Source organism: Cyphomyrmex costatus, unplaced genomic scaffold (assembly GCF_001594065.2).
Source record: "Cyphomyrmex costatus isolate MS0001 unplaced genomic scaffold, Ccosl1.0 scaffold123, whole genome shotgun sequence".
Lineage (NCBI taxonomy): Eukaryota > Metazoa > Arthropoda > Insecta > Hymenoptera > Formicidae > Cyphomyrmex > Cyphomyrmex costatus.
Window position 1 is genome coordinate 2,965,011 of NW_017275207.1, and position 26,772 is coordinate 2,991,782.

Here is a 26,772-nt window from a genome sequence, read left to right on the forward strand (position 1 = left end):
ATATTACAGTAAAACTGTATGTTGTGCAAAAAATGATTTTTAGACTATGAAAAAAGTATTATATATTTACAATATATGTGATTTATATACAATTATGTTAAATGTTTTACGAGAAACGTGTTTTGTAAGTGTTGACCGAAAGTTTTTGCGGGTGCTTTAATAGTTTTACTTTTACAATAACTCAAGATAAAAAAGTTTTTTTCTTTAAACTTTGTTTATGTCAACCTCGAAGATATAATAGCAGGAGGTTTTACGCATTTATATGAGGTTCTGAGGTTCATTGCGAATGTAAAAAACAAAAGTGTTTCCAGATTGTAAAGAATCTTTAACGAGACCGCAGTCTTCGACCGACTGTCGAAGAAATCAAAACCGATCGATTCATCACAGTCACACGAATCCTTTCATCTGCAAGTTAACAATTGCTACATACAGCAGAAAAGATTTTGTATAGCTCAGTTGTTTCTCAGAATTGGGATCACGAAGTGGAACCATAATATAACCGCAATACAAATCTAAGACAAAAAGAAGGTGAAAGAGCCATTGAAAAAATACGCAGAAGAAGTACAAATAAACACGTTTGAACGAACATCAGCCAACTATAACGTCTCGTACAAACAGTAGCGTCACAATTACCGTGACATTGGATATTGCTGTGAAAACTGTTTACGTATATCAAGCCGATATCAGGACACTTTACGAATTCACGTCACGAAAAATCGTGACACGAGGAAACACTGACTTTAGGAAGAGACACGTTTCTCTCTTTTATTTTTAGTTCCGGATCATTGAATGATAAATTATGATTTGCATCGAAAGATTCACATGTCATATATTTACTGAGTCGAGATAATGCCGTCTATATGTCAAAATTTCTAGATTTCTTCTCCATGAGATATCGCGAAGATAATTTTGAGTCAACTTGAAGGGATTACGTGTATGGGCTGCAAAGTGCAATTTAAAGGGTGCGAGTTCGAAGACGTTGATGTAGAGACATTTGCGAAGTATCGATCGACCTGTATCTTGAAGAGGATGCTCCCTTTGGTCTTCTCCTTGTAGTCACGTGTCGCGTGGAAAGCAACGATAGGCGTAGCGAGGAGAGATACAAGGAAAGACAAAGAGACATTTCCCAGCGGACGACATCACGTCGCCGTCATGGAAAATCGATTCGCCGCCACCGACCACCCTGCCACAACCACCCGCCGCAGTGCAATGACCTCCAAACCGGGAAGATCCTATAGCGTGAGGTAAGTAGCTTCGTAGTAGAAATCGGAAGGGTCATGGCGGGAAAGCGATGAGAGTTTACTGAAGAAAGAGCTTGGCCCCCTCGTAGAAAATAGCCACAGCTTCACATGGCATCCCGACGTCTACATTCGCGATGTTTTCCTTTATTTTACTTCCGGCCTCGGCTTTCTGAGAAACGTTTTTAAACCTACGGCCACTTCTTTTTTTTTTTTTTTTGACAGAAAAGAAGAACGTCAGCCTCTCTTGTGAAGCTGATATTTCACGTACGGTACATGATCTCGTTAGAATAAATGAGAAAATATAGCGAGTTGTGTATCAATATATTTTGTTTTATTCATGTTTTATTCGTGTGTATAATATAATTGATCTATATATATTGCATTAATCGTGACAAATATTTTGTAATACTAAATTAGTATGTTAAATTTTCAAAAAATGTGGAAAAGTTGCATTTGATATTTAAAAATTGTAAAGAAAAAAATGCATTTCTTTTTAATTTTTTAACAATTTGGAACAAATGACACATGTAATGCTATTGTATTTTAATCACTTGAAAAGATATCGATTTTAAGTTAAAGTTTTTCATTTATGTTATGTATCCATTGTTTGATTCACATATTTAATACATTAAAGAAAAAAGTAAACTAATTTTATGTTAAAAATAAAAATAACTTTTATTTATACTAATTTATTTATACTAATTTTGTGTAGAGAGAAATAAAAGGTTTGCATTTTGCCAATTAAAAAAAAAAAGGAATTTCTGCAATTTTTGCGGATTTTACCTTTGTTCGCATTATTTCGATATTGAGGTGTAAGCTGACTGTTCTAAAGCTGAAAGCGAGGTCATCATTATGTCGCAGTACGACACAATGCGACAAAAGTGTATCTTTTAAATGTAGCGTCCATAATTTACATGTGCGTAAACATGGCTGTCACCAAACATTGATTCCACATTTAGAGCGCATATAAAGAGACTGTTTTCTTACCTTTACATTTAATGCTAAACACAGCTGGGTGATTTTAAATCGTTGTATACATCTGAAATGACGAATATATCTAAATATATTTCGGATATACGCACAGTGTCAGATAAAATTCAAAATTTCAGAAAGCGATCGAATTTATAATGATATTAAATAAAAAGCGAGAGCGTAAGCTAAAATTATATATACCATAAATTTATCGTTGAACATAGCCGTTTAGAGTATAAGTTCTCTTTGTTCAGAAATGTCACGTTTAATATTAACACAAGAGGCACGTACTTTAAATGCTGAATATTCAGTCGGAATTACAAAAGCAAAGCGTTCGTATATAGAACTAATGTACAGTTTCTGAACTGGCGCGTCACATCGTTCCAGAAGAATTCGCCGGCAGACGAATTACGAGATAACTGACGGGCATAGTTATTATTCCAAACTCAGAGACTTCTTTGTGCGCGAATGCGCTTCAGTCTTTGAATTTCCTTGGAAATTAAAACTGCTCCTCTTCGCCCTTTATCGGAGATCTCTCTACCTAAATGAACATAAAAAAGCCTTATGCATCTGTAAACCGCGAGTTTGTATACAAACATTGTATCAAAGCAATCTGTGATCATTGAGAAGGATAACGTTTTCCTTTTACTCACGGATTAAATAATGTTTTATATGTATATGTAAAAAATATAATAATAGATAATAAGTTGGTCTACAAAACGCTAATTATTGTATAATATTAATATCTCAGTAAACAAATTAACGTACTAATTAAATGATAATATGGTTTTAAAAAATGATTATGGTTTATTGAGTTAAACAGAAGAATTTGTTCTTTTATACAGATTATCGATTTTCTTCATACTTAATGACTGATTCTTTTTTCATGCTTGGTTGCAATGTGACTTTGCAGTTTTTCACTCTCTACGTTGCATTTAATCACTTTAATGATCGAAAAGATATACAAATATGAGTGAAGAATAAGCGACATTTGTCAAAAATTCTAATTGTTTTTATTAATTGCTACTCTATAACTTTAAATTGTATTAAATTATTTATTTCGTTATTATAAATATTTTTTTATAACTTTCTATATTATTGTATTTTATTATACACATAGACATACTTTAATAAAAAATAATTTTCTAAAAATATAATATATATATATGTAATTAAATTTAAATATTAATGTTATCGCGCACATGTGTGTTATAATGATATGGTTAATTTATTACATCAAATTTTTCACACGTTCGCGAAAAATTTTAATAAAATGCTCGAATGATTGATGAGATGTTGCATAAAGATGACTCAAGAAATGGTGGATAACAATTTATCTTATCCACCCACCGAAATTATTTGATGATTGCATATGAAGTGATTATAGTTGGGAGCTGCAAGAAAGATCGTTTCTCATTAATTGAACGTTACACGATTTTCAACGCCAGTCTGTATAGCTCGGCTTGATTAAATCTTGATTCACCTTTATCGAGTTTACTCGTCGTTGTTTCGGATAGAAGCAATATGCTCCACAATACTAGATCACCCACTTTCGAGGCCTTCAGAACGATTTAAGAGGATTGTATTGTAACCGGTAACAGTGAGTTTCCGCCGTTTTTGTTCAACGCGTGCGCGACAATGTGAGTACTTTTTCAAACGAAATGTTATACAACACAATTGAATTCGAAGATCTTATATATATAAAAAATAACAAACATAAAGGCAAAAAGAAAAGAAATAGAAATTTGAAAAGAAATAGAAATTTGAAAATAAATAAAATATAAAAAATTGAATCGCTGTTTTTTACGACTAGAATAAATTACTGCAATTAATCTTAAAGATGGGCGTCAAACGAGAATTAAAATATTTTATAAGGGAAGTTACGAGGATATATACATACATAATAAAACGAAATGTACCACGAGCGCTAATAAAGTTTTTCTGTTCCTTTTCTATAATTAATCAATAAAAACATGTATAAGCAAATTTTAATTACTACAAAATTTAATTTTCACAAAATGCGTTTTAATCTTTTAAGATATATATAAGCGCATCAATGTAACGGTTAAAGCAATGTGTTATTAATCACACAAATGTGTTACATCTCGTTAAAAGGTATATGTTGCAATTACGTAAAAAGGAAAGGACGTGTAACTACGGGGATTGTCGCACATGTGAATAATTATCTCGAGATTGCCGTATTCTATCACGTTCTACGAGACGCTTTTTTGATTTTATATATAGGGTGTTCTTCTAATTGTTATAAATTTTTAGCTACTTTTGACGGCTTGACAACAAAAATGTTTCTAACAAAAATTTGTTGATTTTTAATAAATAAAATTAATTTCTAGTTAATACGAAAAATTTCAAATTTATTCATTTTTCAATAAAAAACTAAAATTAAATTTTTTTAATGTAACCATTTTTCTTTTTGTATATTTTTATACTATTATTAAAAGACAAATTTGCAATTTTTTAATACAATTTTTTATTATAAATCAACAAACTTTTATTAAAACCATTTTATTGTTAATCTGTCAGAAGTATTAAACTGTGACGACCGATTCGAGAAACAACTTATATACGGAGTATCTCAGAAAACTTCACCAATTAATGATGTTTCGATCAATTTGAAATTAATTTGCTCACATAGTTTTTCAGTTAAAATTTTCTAATTGAAAATAAAGTATAAATTTCAAATAATAGAATCTAATTTATTGTTAACATTTTTAGCTATAATTTTAATTTAATTCTTAATTAAATGCCAAAACATTAATTATATTAAATTTTAAAACATTAAAATATTATAAGCACAGTTTCTTATTTAAAAAGAAGAAATTTGATTAATTTGTTGAAAAATTTATTATTAAAACTAAAGCTAAATTTATAAAATACACATCGTAGTTTTGTTTAGGTTTGTAATATTTTAAATTAAAATTTATCTTCTTATTCCGCGTGGGTGTTGAAGTGGAAGACAAAAGTTGAGGTATTCGATGAGAATACCGAGAAACTATTACGTGGAAAAGATCGTATGCAGCTTAAGAAGTCAATGGATGGACAACGATTTTATCTAGCGATGTGTATTTTTATTATCATTGAATATTATTACATCAGATTTCGAAATAGCTCTCGTAGCGAAAGGTGTGGCGTGGGAAGCTTAAGCTCACTGGTCTTATGTATTCATCTTGCGTGTCTTTTACTCGCTGTTAATTATGCTATGTGTTTCGCATTATCGTTCGCGGTTCATCGCCGGCACGTTGCTCTTATTGCCTGTAACTAAGAATCAATCTTCCGATTTACTGATAGGAATACTCGAATTAATGGATACGCATGACGATGAGCTTTTGAAGAGAATGAATATGAATGGAAAATCGATTTTATTTATCTGAAGTTTTATTATTAGTAGTACACGTATTATTATTATTCCATGTATGCGTTATAATAACAATATACAATATTATTAATAGAGAATCTCGTAGACTTTTTTAAATTGAGAGTTTCGGATTGATAAATAGTTTGTGTTTACTGTATTTTATTAGTAAAACAAAAAAATTATATTAAAATATAATTTTTTAATTTTATTTTTTAATTTGGAAATAAACTACGAACTCTCTCTCTTTTGAATCGCTCTTACTATCTTTTAGAAATAGATATGGACATTAGGGACGTTGTACTATAGTTCCTAATAAACTTTAACAGAGATAACACGATATGTTATCTGCTGAATAGACGTATCATAATAATGTACCACACCTTTTGCATTATCGTGATAAGTTTGTTGTGATTTATTGTTGGAAAAAGGAACAATTGCCAAAGCAAACTGAGTTATCGATAAACCCATCTGCTACAAAAGATCAAGAGAAGGACGTACGCGACATAACTCGTTAAGAGACCTGCGCAATGCGCATTATATTATCTTACGGATAGCTTTTACATTTAGTGCTATTAATTTTTTTACATTACAGTGGTTATGTATTTTGATCAGAAGTAGGCAAAATTAATGTGTATTTATAAAATGTATGCACATATATTTGTTTTAAGTAAAAATTTAAATCTATGCGTGTTTATTTGAATAAATTTTATAAGTTATTGTTTAAATAGTTTTTATATTTTTTAACGAATTATACATTTCTAATAATATTTCACCATGATATTAACTTGATAAAATGAGAATTGAAATATTAATTATAATAAGATTCAAATGTAATTTATTGCTTGAGTGAATAGAGAATGTTAGATTTTGATTGACCCTTTTTCTTATATTATAATTGAATAGGATATTAAACAAGTTATAAAGGTTACATTAACTTACAAAATAATTAAATCGTGTTTTATCATAAGGATGTTAATTCAGTTGAAAATTAAATGCTAATTTTTACTCTATGTCTCTCTTTTTCGTATTTTGTGCAAATAGAATCATATAATTACAAACATAAATCAAATTTATAAATAAATTACATAATTTACACGTTAATTATATAAAGAAATTACTTCATATGCATTTCAATCTTTGCGTTTATTCTAGAATGTAATAGAAATATAACTATTGAATAAAATACACATCTTTGCAAGTATTCAGTTTTCACAATATTTAAAAAGTCTTATCTTACTCATACTTTGATCAGGTGTGCTGTGATCATATAACATGTCAAGATGATAAGGTGTTAATTGTGTATGACGTTGGAACGTCCTTGCAGCTGATGACGTTACATGTATACATATACAGTGAGTAAAAAACAATATAATCTTTTCAGATGGTTCCGAAGGAATGGCATAACGGTGTAATTTTTTAAAATTATATTTATTTTTAAAATTAAACTTATTAAAAATGTTTCCTGTAACAGAAAATATTTATATTTTTTATATTACGGTATATAGATATTAAAATGTATTTAACAATGTATTATTTTAAAACAATTTTTAATTCAGAAATTTAAAACTAAATATACAAATTTTTGTTATAAAATTAATTAATTTATATTGAATGTTATATATTATAAAATATGCTCAGAATTTTCTTAGGAGAATTTTATATTTTTCTACATCTTCGATCAAAGAAAGATATTAAGTTCTATTTCTCAAGCGATTCATTTATGTTAGACGCGGTAAAGTCTATTTATGGCAAAGTTGTGCTTAGTAAATTTTATTATTTTTAATTTTATATATTCTTATATGTGTGTGTTATGTTGATAGTTCCAAAATTATCTTTTGCATATTAGAAGTCCACAGAATACTTTTTCAAATTGTTTGTTGAAATATATTAGTGGACAATGAGACTATTGCGCAAACGACTGACTAATTATCGGCTATTACGACTGACTAATGGCGCGGTCCTGGTTGCATCAGAAGCCTATTTGTATAGTCTCTTCTAATGTCAGATTAAAGCGAAGTTTCAATGTAGGATTGAAGTCCAGTTAGAGATCGTGTAAAAAATTCAGCTTCTTTATAAAATAACAAGAATAAAATTCTTCTTTATAAAACATTCGCAAATTCGTGTTATAAGTACTAGTGTTATCTGAAAGTTCTATTATAAAACATTTATGACAACGAAGACTTATGTCTTGTGATTATTCTTAACTCTTGTCTCAGAATAGTTGCGTATCAAGAAAATGATTTAGAAATACTGTCTTCAATGATTAGTACGCTTGATAATGTAATATGCTCGAAAAATACGTACGTAAATATAATTTAGATTTTAGTAAAGATTACAAGTAAAGTATCTTTTGTTATATGTAGTTCAGGGATAAATTTCTTTCATATAAAGTCCTTGTAAATGATACTAAATGATAAAAATTTCCAATGGCGTATAAATTAAATACTTCGATATTATAATATACGTAAACGATAAATGAGTCAATACGTAACCTTAATTTTTTCTTCAAACATTGGTGTACATTGAGGTTACTTATTGACTCATCCACGTATTAATTATATAAAAGACGAAATCTATAATTTACGCAGAAAATTATCGTTGAATAAAGGTTAAATAATTGAAAGCATGCTAATAAAAAAAATGTTCTAGATATAATGTCTGAAAAATGAATTAATGTACCTAATATATAATAATGAGCGCTATCTCTGTAACTAATTATAAGTATTGTGTGTATAGTCATCATATCCAAGTAGTATGCAACATAGTCTTTCTATATTGTTCTCATCAATTATAAATTTTTTTATTTTGCCCTGAAAATTCAATTAACTTTCGCGGTGTGTTTAATTAACTTTCCAAAGTATCAACTCATAACAAATTAATTTAGATTACAGTTCCGCTATAGTAAGAGCTAAAATAATTATTCTGTTTCTTCCATCGAGGCTGCTTCGTGTATTGATTGCGTAATAACGTCTTGAACGAGCATTTTCGTTACGTTACAGTGACAATGTTGATATCTCACGGATTTTTCAAGTATGAGAGTCGCACCTTCCGAGTTACAGTGACCTCGTGGATCGAATTACTACATATCTGTAATGATCACACCGGAAACTGACTGATGCTGTTGATCATCCTTGTGCACGCAATGTATCGCTTGATGTGTAAAAACTATATACTTTGACAAAATTCATCTTCTTGTATAATACATATGAGTCATATGGAGCATGTATGAAACATTCTTTTAAAGTTATATTTCTGCTTAAAATCTTTTTACCTTATTTAATATTTATAAACACATTATAATTTAAAAGATAGATAATGCATAACATTTATGTATATATGTAATACTACCTTTTTAAATTATAACAATATCCAAAAATACTGTCCAATAGTTTTTGAGATACTGTATTCGTAGATTAAAAAATAATTTTTAGACAAACGCGTTAAAAAGAATTTTAGAATATTAATATTTTTTGATAATTTTTATTTTATACATTGTTGAAAGTACATGAAATAAATATACAAAAATTTTGAAATAAATCTGTCGCATAGTTTAAGAAAAGAATTCAGACAAAATCTTGTTTTATGTATGGGAAAAGAGGAAAGCTCCTTAACTATATTAATTTTAATGTAAATTATCAACACATATAAAATCTAATGTGTATTTAAATAAACGTTAAAAAAACAAAGAAATATTTTCTTTTATTAAATGTATATAAAATTGATGAAGTTCAAGAGTCCGTTAATTGAAAAGATTTTAATTTCAAGTATAGAACTTTTATCAAGCGAATTTCGAGCCGTAATGAATGTTGTGAAATTGCGTCATTAAAAACTTTTCCAAATCGATACAACTATCTACTTTCCAAGCAATTAAGGGAGATTCGTTGGGTGATTTGCGAAATCGCGGCGTGAATTCGTAAATTGTTTGGTGCTGCTTTTACGCATGGGCTTTAGTAGTTGATAAAAATCATGCTATAAAAGTTAAGACTGGTCTTTTCTTCTGTTTTGCGATGCTATTTTACGTAATCGCGTTTTATTATTCGCTGCCGGCACTAAAATGAGCCAGTTATTATACAATTTTGTTCGTGTTCCGCGTTTCTACCGACAACTAACGACATTGTGATGCAGATTACAGTGCCGTGTATGGTTGCCGACCGACCTGACTCGACCTTGAACGACGCCGATATACTTGTTTCGTGTGCACTGCCGGTGAATTATGCAACGCTTGCTTTATCAACCCTTGAATGCGAACGAGGGCACGAAGCGTTTGCATAGTGGTTTATTATACAGAGTTTCAGTTAAATCTCATACCTTGTAATACTTCGCATAAAAATACGTTTCTCATTTATCAAGGTGCATAGAAAAATCAAGTTTTACATGAACTTATCATGTCTACTATATTTAAAGATTATATGTGTCACAATCTCTTCGTAAAACTTCGGACGTTTGTTTTTATCTAACAAAAGTAAATTGTCAAATTTCTTTTTAATGAAAGACATTAATATTATAAGGCTATAAGATTCATGCCTAAATTCTAAACAAAATCGTAAGGTTTGTTACATTCTCGCACAGATATAAGATCTTTTATCCAGTAAGAAATGATATGAAATCGACATTGAATTGATGTCGATTCGATGTCGAAATCATTAATTTGATGTCGATTCTGTATGAGTAAGTGCTTATACCTTTATACAATATCTTGAATTGTAATATATAATAACTTACAAGTACTTATAACTTCATGCAATATCTTTACAAACAGCTTCTTATTAGCCATATAAAAAAAAATTAGAATAATATAGTCATAAGTTTCTTACAAGTTTTACGAGAACAAGTTACGAGTCTTACGATTCTGCTGAAGATAATATTGAAGCTATCAAACGCTTGGAAAGTTAGCGGAAAATTAACTACGAAGAATAACAGTTTGATTCAAGATCAATATAATGAAGATAAATCTGGACGACGATCGCATGGACGACGAATCGATTAGGGGCTGTTATGAAATCGGCGCAGTAGTCTTCCTCAATGATTAACAAAGAATGGCTATTCTATAAGTACAAATGAAAGTAGCGTGTGAACACAGTCTTTCCTCTTGGCCGGAAATAGCTTGTCCTTTTTACGCGTTTCGCAAGGCTTCCTGTCCTCTTGTTAATTGGTCGCTCCGATAATCTGCACGCTCGAATGTTCCGCCTGTTATGCGAGCGTGGCTGCGCACCGGCACGTGCCGTAGTTATAAATTAAATTCGTCGATAAATCGTATAGATAAGGAGAGTCAAGGGAAAGAATACAATACAACGTCTGTTTCACTGCTATGGTTTTTATATGTGAAAGTAATATACGAGTTTTTAAAATATCATAAGATAGCATAAAATTATGCTAAAAGAAACTTTAAATTAAAAAGAGCGAAATATATCTAAAAATATTTTATAATTTATTAAATGGACAAGTTTACGAAATTAATTAATAAATATGTATATGAGAAATAAAAAACAGGTTTATAATTAAATTACATTTATTCAACTGATTATGATAAAATTTATACTTAGTTTCTCATGTGAATATTTATCTAATATACAAAAATTAATTTAATTATTACATTCACTTAAATTAGAATTATATTGACTTATAATAGAATATAAGTTATGTAAAATTTACATGATAAATTTTTATAAATTATTTTAATATTATAATTTAGTTATTGAATTTCCTTAGGTAATTAAAATTATAGAGTTATGGTAGAGTCAGTTATAAAAAATTTATGTTATAAAAGTTTATTTAAGTTATTTTAATAATAAATCTTTTCAACTTTACAATTAGTAAATTTAAATTTGTTAAAATATATTAATCTAATGTAATGTAATATTGCATAAATTAGAAATCGTAACAATAGAAAGTTGAAGAAATTATAATACAGATGTTACGCCTGGTGTTGTTGAAATTATTTTAACATTAAGATGTTTGTTAAGTAATTCAGCATATATAAATGTTATTTGTACATTTTTTCAAAAATAGATTTAAAAAAATTATGGGGTTAGATAAATAAGTATATACATACATTTTAATTATATCCTACAACATAAGAGAAGTTCCTTCTCTTATGCAATTATTTAAAACTAAACAAAATCATTTAGATTAAATTGTGAGATATTAAATCTGATTAGATAAATAAAATAAATATAGCATTATGATTTTTGATTAACAGGGGTTGTTTAGTATAATATTTAAATATTTAGTAGTAATTATGAAACCATAAATTTTACATTACTGTGCTATTCGATAATGTTACACGCTCGAGATCAATGCGCTTCTACTCTCGAATCGAGCAAGAAGACGATACCGTGTTGTTCCAGAGCAGTGATTCCGGTCAGCCGGAATAGCGGTACACGCTTGGCCGTACGTCTTCGTTCTCGAATTATTATGTTGCTGCTTTCTGCGAGGTGCACAGTAGCACGCTTTGTCGCGAAAGCGGAAGAAACTTACATGCATCGTACACGAAGCCATTTTTTTTTAGTCCTGTTTCGCCTTTCTTCTTTGTCATACATCTGCATCAGATATAACTAAATCGCGTTCTATATTTTACGGCCCATAAATTATGGAAATAAATTTTATTTGTAAAGAGTCCTATTCTGCGAATTAAATTACATAACGTTTTTACGCATATCGTAGAATGAGTTCAGTCAATAGTTCAACGTTGCCTTTTTAAAAATTTGGCAAAAATATTTTTGAAAATAATGTTTTGTATTTTTTTTTTCTTAACAGTTATTAAAAATAATTATTAGAAGTAATAAAATTTATTCTTTCTCATATTTTTTCGTATGAGACAAAAATCGTTTACATATTACTATCGATAATTTCCTTCAAGGAATAGCCGAATGAACGGCAGTTTACAGCTCGCAGCTCGTTGAGGGAGACCTGCGGGAGAATCGTGCGCGTTTATGAACGCGATTCCGTCGAAGCGCGCGAGCAGTGCAGCGCGGTGCAGCGACGCGATACAGTGTACCGCCGCAGCTGCGTCGGATAGTTGGTTGAGGCATGTGCGCCGAGTAACGGCTAATTGGCCACCTTTCCTCTCCGGGAGAGGAACCGTCTCTCTCTCTTTCTCTATTTCACTGTTGTGGTCGACGTGCCAGTTTTGTTCGTTCTGTCGTACGGCTTATACCAAGTGTAGTTGAAACCCCGGCGGGAAAATGCTATGGTGTCTTACCGGATGAGATTTTATTGAAAACGACGTTTCTGAGTCGAGCTATTTACATCGTAAGTCGAGTTATTTACTTCGTTATCATAGTCTTTTTTTCCTCTTCTTCTTTAGAAAATTGAACCAAGATAATTCTGCAATATTTTTTTAATTTGCATAATTAATAAGAAGAAAATAGATGTTCACATAAAACGGGAGACATTATATTATAGTGTTCAAAAAAACGTTATATATTATTTTACTTTTAAACGGAAGAGGACTAATAAGGATTTGTATAAGAAGTAACTTATATAATCGTGAACATAAGTTTTTTGAGAAATTTTTCTATAGCGGTCAGTCATGAATTTGTGCGCGGATTCGCAACCGCGAAAAGTGCTTCGCTCCGAATTGACCGCGCGAGTGATCGCCGTGAAAGTGCACATTGAACAAGAAGTCTAATTGTGCGCGCCGGGCCTTTATTAACGTAATTCAACCGACCCGTTATTCATAGGAAGTCATGGACTTTCTTCGTAGTAAAAAACTTAACCGTGGTCCATGAATTCGAACATTGTGTTTTGTAAACAGATTTCGGATATAAATTAGTTCGAAATAGTATTCTATTGTTAATATTGATATATTTCATGTTTTTTAGTTAAAGAAATAGTGCCATTTTACAAAGAATGTGGTTGCTTAAATTTGTTTATAAAAAAAAATTTTTTAATTTTAGAGGAATTAATGTTACAGTCTTCTCTATTTTAATTAAAATTAATTTATTGAAAGATTTATAGAGATTTACCTTTTTTTTTGTAAAAAGAAGCGATACTATATAACAGCAGATTAATAGTTGTATCTGTTTTACTATAATATCAAATATATAGCAATAAAGAAAAAAAATTACTCATTTTCATTTCAAGATACATTTTTAAGTTTCATCGTGATGATCTGTAATAATAAAGTGCATACACATAGTTTTTTTAACGGTACAATTGTATCGTTGACTATACTTTCGCCTCTCGCATAACGTCTCTCTCTCTCAAATTTCACGAATTCTCATTAAATTATGCAAATAACTCCTTTTACTGAAGTATTTTCTTCTTTTGTTAATTGTGAGTATCTGAAAGCGAAATTTGTCCGACAAAAAATAATTCTGCGGAGGAACACAAGTTTAATTAAAATAATCGTCTTAATCGTTACTGCTTAATTTTTTTTTAAATTTTGGAATATACTTTTTTAAAGGTGAAAGGAAATAATAAAAGTGTATTAAAATAATATGTATTTGTAAGAACATTATTTATACATTTAGATGTTCGGAAAAGGAGAAAATGAAACATACACATACACACATTGTGTTATTGTTATAAAATAACCATTCTATTATCTCATAAGAAAAACTCATTCGCGATGTTACGAAAGGTTAAGATGGGTTAACAAGGGGACGCTTTAGATGTAATGAGGAAGATCTTCCTTGTACTTACTCTTACGTGCACACTGCTGTTTAATCGTCCGATTAATTCGGAGTTTTGCACGCAAATGATGATTTACGTCGAAAGAGAATTTCGTTCTAGTTATTCCGTTCTAGTTACAACCAGTGTTAATTTCGACCAAGCGATATCGTACAAAATTCTTCAACATTTTAAGTGTGACAATGCACTGCGTTACACTGCATTAACTGTGGAAAAAAGAGAGGTGTTTGCAAGATATTTCGAAAAATATTAGGTTTTCAAAAATGTTTTCTAATAATTTCTATGAAATATATAACAAGCAAAATTTTTATTAAATGCTATTATTTTAATACAATTATTATATTTACGCACTTAATACGAAGTTTTGATTCAATCTAACACAATAATAAATTAAAATGAATTATATCAAATTGGAATAAATTCTATAAATTTAGTTCACCTCGAAATCTCAAAAACTATGATCTTGAGAAAAAAATTTTGCTTGTCATAATATGTGTCCCTTTCAAACGAACATATTATATTTTTGCCTGTATTATCAAAAACAACGGAGATATTTTAAATGGTCGAGTTAGAGGAAACACCCTGTATAATAACTTTTATGTAAAACAAAGATTGTAAATGTCATTGTTATTTGAAATACTGATAGTCGCTGTGGTTTTTGTAGATGATTTAAATGCTTTGATTTTAATTATTTTCCTACTATCGCTTCTGGTTAGAAAATGTCATTTGTTTGTGATATGCATCAATGAGAGCGGAGAAAACAAGATACTGATTTATATGCATAAGAAAGTTCAGAAGTGTTCGAAGAGGAGGCTATTAATAATTAAAGTCACCAGCAATTGACGTTAATTGCGTGTATCGTTAAGAACAGGTTTGCAACATGTGATCGTTGATCATGAGGAGGAAACGGAATAGTGACGATTTATCGGTTCTTCTTTGGTTAACAACTTATTTAATGCATGCTATTTTACAGCTAATGCTGCATATCTTGTATTTGAAAAGTATACGGTATGCAATCATATACTGAAATAAATAAAGTATTATAACATTCATACAAAATAACGGAGAAACAAAAATAATAACTAATTTGAGCAATAAAATAAATATATTTATGGATATTTTATATAAATACGCATATATGTTTTAATTTAATTAAATATGATAATTTCAGAATATATCATATGTATATTATATAATCTGTTGCTATGTACACAAAAGAGTATGAATTTTCATACGCAAATAATATATTAATAATATTGCATATTTCCGATATTATTAGAGATGTACATGAAAGTTTAACTATATGTTAGTATAAATTAATTGTATAATAATTATAATAAAATAGATACGTTATGATTGAAACCTATATTAATACATATCTAATATTTCAGTGGATGTTTCTCTTTTCAAACTATTTTAATTCATAAAAATTATAATTGTACGAAGACATCATTAATATTTAGTATTAATAATATCTCAATTATTATTATTTTAAATAATATTGTACGTGTTATTAATTAATTATTATAATTGTTTATGTTACAGGTCTCCGCGAATCGGAGGTCCTCTTTCGCAATCGTTGGCTATGATCCCTCCAACCATGCACGGGCATGAGTTCAATCAACCCTTGTCGAGGGTGGTCATGGTTCGTAAAACGGATCAAAGGACATTTAGCAAGGGAAGACGAGGTGGTGAACCTCTTCTGGAAACAGTTACCAGGGAAACTGTCGAACTCTTTAATGGCGGTCGAGCCGAAAGGAAGTATACCTCCGAAACAAGGGATATCGTTACACCAAAGTCTAGCAGGTTTGACAATTTTTCAATCATTAGCATTAAGTAGTAACAGATGTATTAAAGTAATACATTTTTTTTTTTTGGTTAAATTAATTATTTATGGATATTATATTAACAGATGATAGAAATTAATGAGATGCCTTTAAATCAGGTCGTGTAATAATGTATCGCTTGATGTTTTAATCAAAAGAGTTTGAAATATTATTGTATATATATATATATATCATTTAATCTTTTATTCTTAAAATATTATTCTCTTTTATGAATTACTATTCTTATAGTGACATAATAAACGACAATCGAAATACGTAATAAATAAAATTAAAATATATTTTATAATAATAAAGTATAAATTTAATATTTTATAAACAGTAAACTTAAAATTTTGAATTTTTTAGATTTATATTGGAATTGATTTAGATATTATTAGAAAAAAAAAACAGAATTTTGGAAACTTTTGAAGTAGATGCATGTTACAGTGTTTTTATAATAAATTGATATTATAGTTTACTATACATTATCTGTGTGTTAGCGAAATGTTTTGTTGTTGTACGTGATTGGAAGAGTATTTATTCTTGCACGAACGTGTATCAGAATCTTGTTACATGATTCGCAGTAGACAAAACTTTACCTGTCGTAAAATCAGCTGTCTCGCGTTTCAGTACCTTTCTCTTAGTTAGTTGATATATATATGTATAGGGTGTTCCAAGTTTACTGTTTTTACTTGCTTTATCTTTAGAAATTTTATTGCAGTCATATATACAAGAGACAAAAATTCTAATATTAAAACTTAAACGTACAATAAATGGTAGCTTCTTTCGAATTATAAAGAAAATTAATATTAATATACACAGGACAGTAAATTCATGTGTGACTATATATCTTTGTATGTATTATAAGGAAAGATATTTTCTGACGAGAGAAACCACAGACCATGCATTTTCAATTATCTTGCTAAGATAATTGGAAGCTCAAGAGTGATGAATACTTGTTCTTTCGTTTCGGTTAATGCGGATTCTCTTGTGAAGAATCTATGAAATGTTATATGACATTTAGCAAGTTTCCTACATTCTTGTAGAGCAATTAATTTCTCTCAACACTTTCGAGCGAGTAATGTTGGAAATCGAAATGACTGTTTTCAATAGAATGTAGAATATTACGTAATATGTACATCATCCTCCTTTCTTTGGAGAGAAATCTATATTTTTAAGAATAAAAGTTTTATGCATAAAATATTATAAAAGAATCTTTATAACTATTATTTAATTGATTTTTTGATCAATTTGACAATATTTTCTTTGATAAAAATTTAATTAAGGAATAGTTTGTTTTTATTTTTTAATATTTTGCTATTTTTGTATGATTATTTTTTAACATTATATTAATTGTATCTGAAAATAGATTTTAATAAAATAATTATGTATGAAATTATATGAGAGAAAAAAAAATTTCTATTTCTTGCTCAAATTTATTAAATTTCTTTAATTTTAAATTACTTATATTTTTTGTGATGCTTCCACGTTGCTTTATGATTTGATAAGAACAGCCAGAATAAGACTAGTTAATTTTCTAAGCAAAGCCAGCAATATAATATAATATTTATTGATTAAAATGTATCTAACATTAAATTACAATCCTTATACTTTTCAATTTTTTGTCATCGCTCTTCATAATTGTTGAGTATTAAAGAATTTATGAAATTCTATCTTGTCAGTTTTTTATCTTATTTCTAACATTACTCATAAGAAATGAATACAATTTAACATTTCTCTAGTGTAAGTCGTTGCTCTTGTAGTATGCCATCGCTCAACGTGCACGGAACGAAAAAGAAGGTGGTCGGTTTTGTCGATCAAGTGTCGCCCGACAGGTATAATTGCCTATGCGGCACAAACTTGCAGTTTAACCAAATATCGATTCCAGTGAAGCAACAGTAAGATTATTAAAGACCGTAAACGGCATCTAGCACTTTGTATTATCACTTATTGTTAGATGTTTTCTGATACTTCACTAGGATCGATAAATAGTCCTAGTTCACTTAGCGTAGGTGGCACGTAGAAAGCAGAGCGACAGCTGAAAGTTTGCGTTCAAACAAGTCGCAAGAAGATGGCAATTCTGTAAGAATATTGAAAATTACTGGCTTTCACGATAGCGTAATAGGACGATAACTAGCCAGGAATGAGATTTATACCGTTGAGTTAAATTGAAAGTTGAAATTTTCTTAGAGTAAAATATTTACGCGTTTCTCTTTAAGTTATTATCATCATTGATACTTCTCTTCTTCATTAAAAGATCTCAAAATGATAATGTTTTATTGTAAATTTGGTATAATATTTGATAACTCATTAATAATTACTCGAAATAAATACAAATACTTCATCATAAAGCAAATTAAAAATGTAAAGATGTTATTTATAATTATATACATATATAAATGCTTATAAAATATCTATTATTTGCTTCAATTTACAATTAAAATATGTTTTTAATATGTAAATGTATAATTTTTAAGAAAAAGAAAAGGTATTTTATTTTAAAATTTATAAATGATTTTTGATAGTTTTGTTTAATATATAACGCCTTAAAATATTGTATGCTCAAGTTTGTGTGTATCAAGTTCACGGGAAAAAATTGCTTGAATCATTTAAGCAAAAGATTAATCGCCGCGAGGTTTGTATTGTCGGTATTAAATCCTTATCGAAGAAGAATCGTTGCTCGACTGTGTATGCGATTCCGCCCACGCAGGTGGCGTGGTCAGGAAAAACTTTCAATGTAACTCGTTTAAACGAGTAAGGCTCAATATGCTATAAGGTATAAAAATGAAATATGCAATAAAATACGACATGCCTTAAATTTTTTGGATTTTAATTTATTTTTGAGTCTTTTAACAAATATATTAGAATAGATCTTACTTAATTCTTTGAAAAAAGATAAGTAATAATTTTAGTACAATAAATTTTATTACATGCGATTGAAGTTTATATGAATTATATATTTTAAGGCCACATAAATATACAGGTCACGAAAGTAATTGTCCAGACAATGTACCATTATATTGTTATTGATAATTTTTTTGAAATTGTCCGAATGTTAAAAATTATACGATTCTATACATGGATTATGATAATAGTAATTTTACAATTAATTGTCCAAACATAATTAATTATTAGTACCATAATGCGTGTGTAAATCAATTTTTATAATTCAGATAATATTATAAAAGGAAAAATCATTAATGGCGCACTATTCGGCTAATTAGTTTCATACTTAGACTTTATAACAAAATCTTATTCTAATTAAATTTTCTTTCTGAAATTTTATTTCGAAAATTATTTATAAAATATTGTTTAGTTATGAAAAAACGAGATTTTAATTATAATAAATAATATAGCAAAATAAATAAATATATGAGTCAACTCAAAATTTAAAAAAATATTATTTATGCTTTATTATAAGATGTGCTGTATTTTATTGTGGTCGCACCTTTATAGCATCTTGGAGAGTTACAATCAGTCTTCTTCCTTTGGGCGCGACATAACAAAGGAAACTAACAACCTTTCTTTTGCGACGACCATGGCCGTGGACGCGTTGTAGAAACTCGTAGGAAGAAGGAAGTATGAGCCGTATTCGTAAAGGCGTATGTGACGACACACACGTAGATAAGCACAATGAAATCGCTATTCCACGTGATCTTTAATGAGGTCCAGTAAGAATCCTGGAATTTTCAGCTCTCCCTTAGCTTTCTATGATGTAACATCTTTCGGCTGAATACTGAAAAAAAAAAATTGTCCGAATTTTTAATAGTTTATTGTTTGACTGCTTAAATTGAAATGGTTTTGTTTACATTTAGATGTTTTAATTTACATATAAATAAAGAGGAAAATAATATTTATTTTACTTTTAATTCTTTATAATATAAATATAAATGGACATTGTCTCGTTATGCTTTGTTTTACATAAACATTCACAGTTATTCAATTAAAATTTAATTAAGTCTTTTCGCGAGACTTTCCTAAAAATTTTTTAAGATTTATAAGTTTAAGCAGTTTAAGCAGTTTAAGCAGTTTAAGCGGTCCCTGTTCTAAATATGTTCTTGCGCCATTTGGTGCGCTGTTAGTGTATTCGTTCATCAATAAATAGATGTCAGATCGCGAATTACTTGAAACTCGTTAAACGCACATTAAATATTCTCAGAATTTCCTGCACAGAACATGTTTACTTCATATAATAATAAACAGATTTGTCAATTCGTCGAGTAATATCGAAAATTTTCAAAATGTATCTTTAAAATGTATTTTTAACTCGAAATTTATCTACAGATCAGTGAATCATTTAGTGAATCATGGGAAAATTATGCAACATAATTTACAACGATCGTTTGTTGCGATAAATGAGTTAAATCTGTTTGTATCTTAATGTAAAGTTAACTGCACAGTCCGGCAAGATTACTATTCATTAGTCAATATGCAATTTTGCATAAAACAATAATGAGTTTACATTACGAGTGTATAATGGATATGTACGTTGTAAATTGTTTACTGGAGTAAACAGTATTCAGCCTATCGTAAAACATTTTAGAGAACTAGATTAAAGATACACCGTTGTAATTACACAGTGTGCTATTAAATACTCTCATGTTCGATCGCTTCGATTCATTGCACATGCCATAATGATCGTCTATGTGATCTCTACAATTAAGATCATGACACATCGTAACTTTATTGGCTTTTCTGCTTGCTCTCATTCCATCGAGATCCGTAAACGACAGTAATTAGAATGTTATTCTTTATAATTATGCTTCATAGCTAATTAAAGCAATTTATACCAATATGAAAAAGAAATATTGATCATATTAGATTATACTGTCTTAAAATAATATTAGGTAATTTTTATTTTATACTTTGCTTCTTGGAGAGATAATTATCAAAGGAACAATGGCATTTCTTAAACAAACTTTAACGATAAGATAAAAATTCTGAATTACGTCTACAATTTAAGAGGTTGACTTTGGATTACGATTTATTGTATTTCTGTCATTAAATATTTGTATCATTTACGTAATTCTTTCAACATATTTTGATTCATGAAGCTATATTTCATATGTATGTATATAATATATACATATATACATATACATATATAAAATTAACTAATAAATATAAATTACTATTATATATACATTTCTTAATTTCATTATTTCCTAAGTATCATTACTTTAATAAAAATTCCTTTCAAAGTTTTTTAATATTTTTTGATTAATTTATATTTCTTTTTTATTAAATTAATAAAGTTATAATACAATAATATTTTTTCTTATGTATATTTAGAGTTTTTATTTCTTTAAACAATTCTTCTTATTACATTTTAAATTAATTTTAAAAATATTTTAAATGTATTTGTTTTAATATTATCAAATAAACACAATTCTTTAATTTATTTGATAATAAACATTATTGTATACTTATTTGACAAAGTTAATCTACGTAGTTACAAATGTATGTATGTATATAATAATTCTTTATATATTAAAAATTTTATTTCTACACAACTAATTATTTATTGATAACTATTAGAACAATTTTAATTATTGTTTACGTAGCATTAAATAGCTAATTGTAAGTTGTAAGGAATTCTTAAAGCATATCCAATTCGAACAAAATTTGATTTACATTCGCTCATATAAAGCTTCTAGTGCAAAAAATTCAATAAATTCGATCTGCTTATTTAAAGCGTAAAGTATTCATACGTCACTGTGCTGTCTGGAGCAAAAAGGAGCGCTTTGTATTTCTTCGTACACCATGTAATTGATCTGCTTTCAGGTCGAGGACAGATTCGGTAAGATCGAAGTCTCCATTGACGGCATCGCCAGCATCACCGGGTCCTTTGTCGAATTCCCTGCATGGTAGTTTTCATGGTAGTCTAGGAAGCGATGGTATGTCTTGTAGCAGCGCTAGGTCCTCTTCAGCGTCTCCCGATTCTGCAAGATATTCATCCTCACAGGTATCGACATTAATTGTAATTGCTTATCGATATTTCATCAAAGAGCCAAAAATATAAATTAGAAAATCTAAAATTACAAGAATTCGAGGTAAACACCTGAAATATACAGAATTCTAAATCTAATAATTTTAAGGAATAAAGAAGCCAAAACTGGATGGTTTTGAAATTTTGAAGTCATAGTAATTACTTTTTCTTTATTTTAAATTTTTATTATCTAAATTTCTCTCTTTCTCTCTCTCTCTCTCTCTCTCTCTCTCTCTCTCTCTCTCTCTCTCTTTCTCTCCAAGGTTGTTAACCAAACTTTTGCAAAAAAGCGAAAAATCCGAAAAGTTAAAGTCTGAAAGTCTAAAAATCAATAATGTTTACAAAAAGTCTAAACGGTAAGATACTGGAAATTTTCTCAATTATATATCTTTATATAAATGCGTGATGCAAACACTTATATTACGTTTACAAACGAAAAAAAAAAACCAGATAGTATTATGTATGTAATTTGCTGATTATATTAATAATATTGCAATGCAACGTAATAAGTAATTAGTTTGTGCTACTTATAAATTATATCTAAATACGTTTTTATAAAAGTATTATACTTTGTAAGGCTACATTATAAGTCAGTTTTCTTTCTTGTGAAAATAAACCACGTTACATTGCAGCTGTTTATGTAATAAATAATTATCTCAGTCTATATGGTTGTTGGTATTTTGTGGTACAATCATAAACTAGCAATGCTGGGTTGATTCTAAAAAAGAATTGACATGTTTACATATTTTAAATAAAAATATATATTTAAATAGAAATAAAAATATTAAATAACCGATTTTAACTTGACTATTTTTGATGACTAGCTAATTTTTCACCATTTAATCTATCGTAACTTTTTCATGTTAAGAGTCCTTTGGTTTCAACCTACTTGGTAAATTAGCCAGTTGGAAAGCGTAACTTTTTGACGACTATCTTCGCTACACGTGACATTGCGTGCAGTGTGAAAGGAGCCTAAACATCATAAGATTTGCTTCGCGGAAAGGTGCATTGCCACTTCGCGATGACTCAGAATCGCTTCTTTTTCGAGAGTCACTGGTTTGCACCTTTTGGATGATTGGTGGATCATTGGGATAATCGTCCGGCTAATGCGATGACTAATCTGTCAGAAGTTTAAATCGCACTTCGTTCACTCGCGGAATCGATTTTTCCGCTCCATTTTCCATCCGCGCGTGGCGTCGCGTTCTCATTCGCCGGACTTGTTCTTCATACGCGCGTGATGTTTTTGCACTCATGCTAATGGCCTTGCTTACAAAACAGTTAAGCGATTTGTAGCGCGAACTCATGTATATTCATCTAACAGCGAACTCAATAACCGCTATAAGTTTTTAGCCGACTATCTATAGCACTGATAAGTGATAATTAAAAGAACTTATTTGAATTTTTCTGAATTTTGTTTAATCTTTAGCGAAAAAACTTTTCTTCTTTTTTTCCTTTCACAAATCTATTTATAAATATTTAATTAATTTTTTTAATTGGTAGTATTTTGAAGTTCGTTATTAAAAACATTATTTAATGTGTTAACTTTTACCTTTAATTTAATTCACCGCTCATATTTTGTAAATTATAAATCTGTCTTTTCTGTAAATTATAAGTCTGTTCTTTTTAGTTGACCTTCTTGCATTTTTTCTCTTTTTCAAAAAAAGAAAATGAACTATATAAGAAATTCAACTATAAAGAGCAGGCTTTTAAAACAGATGATTGTCAGAAAGCTCTGAACTTATCGTCAGCTCGAATCTCACGATAATTATCGCTGTTTCGTTTTAAATTACAATCTTTAATTCAATCATTAAAATGACATTTTAAAAAGTGTTATTTCTTTATTATTTATAATTTAGTAATTTATCACACTCGGTAAATTTCCTAGCAAGTAAGAGAAATTTAACGAGCGATTACACGCGCGCGCAAACTGAAGCACGGATAAAAGCTTATCTATGGATATTTTAATCGTGTAGCAGATGATCGTATTCCTATAGGACGATGGGAAATCATTCATGCCGGTTAGTTTTTTTCTATAAATAATTCCGTATTTACAACAGCTAAGGACGTTGTTCAGCTTTTATCATTTATATTATTATATTATTGATTACATAATAATGCTATTGATATATCAGTAAAATTTTGTAATTTTCAAATTAATAAGTTTAATGTTTACAAAATGTGTAGATTTTAAATTAGTGATATAAAGAAATATTTTAAATCTAAAAACTTTAATGCGACGTTTGAAATATACACAATGAGTGTTTTATTATAATGAAATATAATTAAATTAATTAGGATCTTTGTGAATTTACTCGTCTCTAGATTTTACTAACAAATTGTGGGTTTACTGTTTGATCTCAGTCAGTCATACGATATTGTCTTTATGTTATAGATAACAAAGATTGACACACGTAAACCGTCTGTACGCAGATCGGGACCTCCGAAGGAGTTTGTTAATGTCTGCCTCGACACGCATAATTTCTACCGATCGCGGCATGGAGTACCACCGTTACGACTCAGCAAGCAGGTTACTGTCGATCTTCCTTTTGCAATAAAATCGTAATAAAATCATAACCCTCACTGAATAACTTCCGAGAATCGAAGAAAGTCGATTTTTTATGCTTGCTTTATTCTCTGAAGCATGGAGGGATCTCTGCTAACAACTTTAACTGGAAAATAACGGAATTTATTTATTTTCAGCTGTGCAAGACAAGTCAAGACTGGGCTAATATATTGGCCGCTAAAGGTAGATTAGAGCACAGAGCGAATATTGACTATGGAGAGAATCTCTATTGTATGTGGAGCTCCAATCCAAAGACAATTGTCGGTGGCGAAGAGCCTGTGAATGAATGGTGAGATGGCTGCATATATTTATTGTGAATGCATATATTATATGTTATGACACAGTTGCCACATTATATTATATTGAAAACATATAAAGCCATAATTAACATAATAGTGAAATAAAAATAATATTATATTCTCTTTGTTATCAAAATATTTGAATCAACATTAAATGCAAATTAAAAGGAGAAAAAGATTTATCGAGTTTAAAATGTTATTTTAAGCATTTAATTGTATTTTTCTATTGAACCATCTAATAAATCACCTAATAAACTGTAAGTAATTATTTATAATTAAAATGAAGAATTAAAAATTTTTATGAATATGATTAACACAAATCTGTATTTAAAAAATCGGTAACAAAAATTTATATATTTTACAAATAAATCTTTTATTATTTAATTAAATAATTATATTTATATTTAAATATAACATATTGGAATTTTTGTCTGTTGTAGGTATGCTGAAGAAACTCAACATCAATATGGAAAGGAGCCTACAACGTTGAAGACTGGTCACTTTACACAAGTGATTTGGAGAGACAGTACTGAATTAGGGGTGGGAATGGCTAGGAATCGAAATGGCGAAGTCTACGTTGTGTGTAATTACAATCCCGCTGGAAATTTCTTAGGCAGTTTCACGGAGAATGTTCTTCCACCCGTGGACGCAGGTTCTATGAAACGGATTAATTTTACCGATATGAAACAACATTACATTGACGAGCAAATATGGCAGCAGGAGGCCTTACTGGTTCACAATGAGTATCGAAGAAAGCATCGTGTACCGGATTTAAGATTAAGTCCGGAATTAACAGCAGCTGCTAAGGTATTTTGGAATATACAATAATTACAATATTATCATTAGAACATATTTATATATATGTATTAATTATTACATATATTTTTAACTAAAAATTATGTAAAAAAATGTCATAAAAGTCAGCTCTCTCTTTCTCTTTTTATATATATATATATATATATATATATGTATGTATGTATGTATGTATGTTTATTCATCCTTAGGCCTGGGCAAACACGTTGCTAAATACAAATAAACTCGTACCTCAATCGTCGTCTCCGTATGGCGAAAATATTTATTCAATGCAGTGTTCTGATCCTAAACTGATCGTTTCCGCACGTGAAGTCATTTCAAAGTGGTATTCCGAGAAAAAAGAACATAAATTTGGCATCGAACCCAAAGTTCTTAACACATGTATGTATCGCAATACATTTCCATATACATATACTTTAATATGATATCAAATTTAATCAATGGAAAAATTAATAGAATGTCTAAAAATGTATAAGATGTAGAAATTGTATGCAAACAGATTGAAAATTAATACCTAAGATTAATTAATTTAATTTTACACCTATTACAGTAAAATTTATAATATTTTTTAAATTACGTATTAATTTAAAGTTTTATTTGTTGTTTGCAGGCCATTTTACGCAAATTGTCTGGAAAAATACGACTGAAATGGGTATTGCAATGGCCAAACGAGATGGTTCATGTGTTGTAGTGGCATGTTACCATCCGAGAGGTAACATAGTAGGACAGTTTACTGAAAATGTACTGAAGCCTATAAAAAGTGTCTGTTAGTTGGACTCATTTCTGTTGATAATGTATTATATTTAAACCTTGTATTTATGTATTATGCAGATGAATGATCACGCATAATATATATGTAATGTATATAGGACACTTGTGCATAAACACGTATAATAAACATTCCACATACACATATTTATAATTTCCTAGCTTTATTATTCTCAAAATCCTTTATCTTTAGTGAATAGTAACAATTATTTTTTTTTAATAAAACATCGGTCAATGTATTAAGAATTAAAATTATTATTTTAAGCACTTTTGATATAAATATAAATTGATATG

At 29.1% G+C, this 26,772-nt stretch overlaps 1 protein-coding gene across 1 annotated transcript; it reads left to right on the forward strand.

The window, feature by feature from the left end:
* Nucleotides 1-886: 886 nt before the first annotated feature.
* LOC108781540 (uncharacterized) lies at nucleotides 887-26,616 on the forward strand. Its single transcript, XM_018549538.1, has 8 exons — nucleotides 887-1,244; nucleotides 15,766-16,026; nucleotides 21,831-22,011; nucleotides 24,428-24,562; nucleotides 24,736-24,887; nucleotides 25,338-25,704; nucleotides 25,902-26,091; nucleotides 26,321-26,616. The coding sequence occupies exons 1-8, from the start codon at nucleotides 1,153-1,155 to the stop codon at nucleotides 26,479-26,481; spliced, it is 1,539 nt and encodes a 512-aa protein (XP_018405040.1). The 5' UTR covers nucleotides 887-1,152; the 3' UTR covers nucleotides 26,482-26,616.
* The last annotated feature ends 156 nt before the right edge of the window (nucleotides 26,617-26,772 follow it).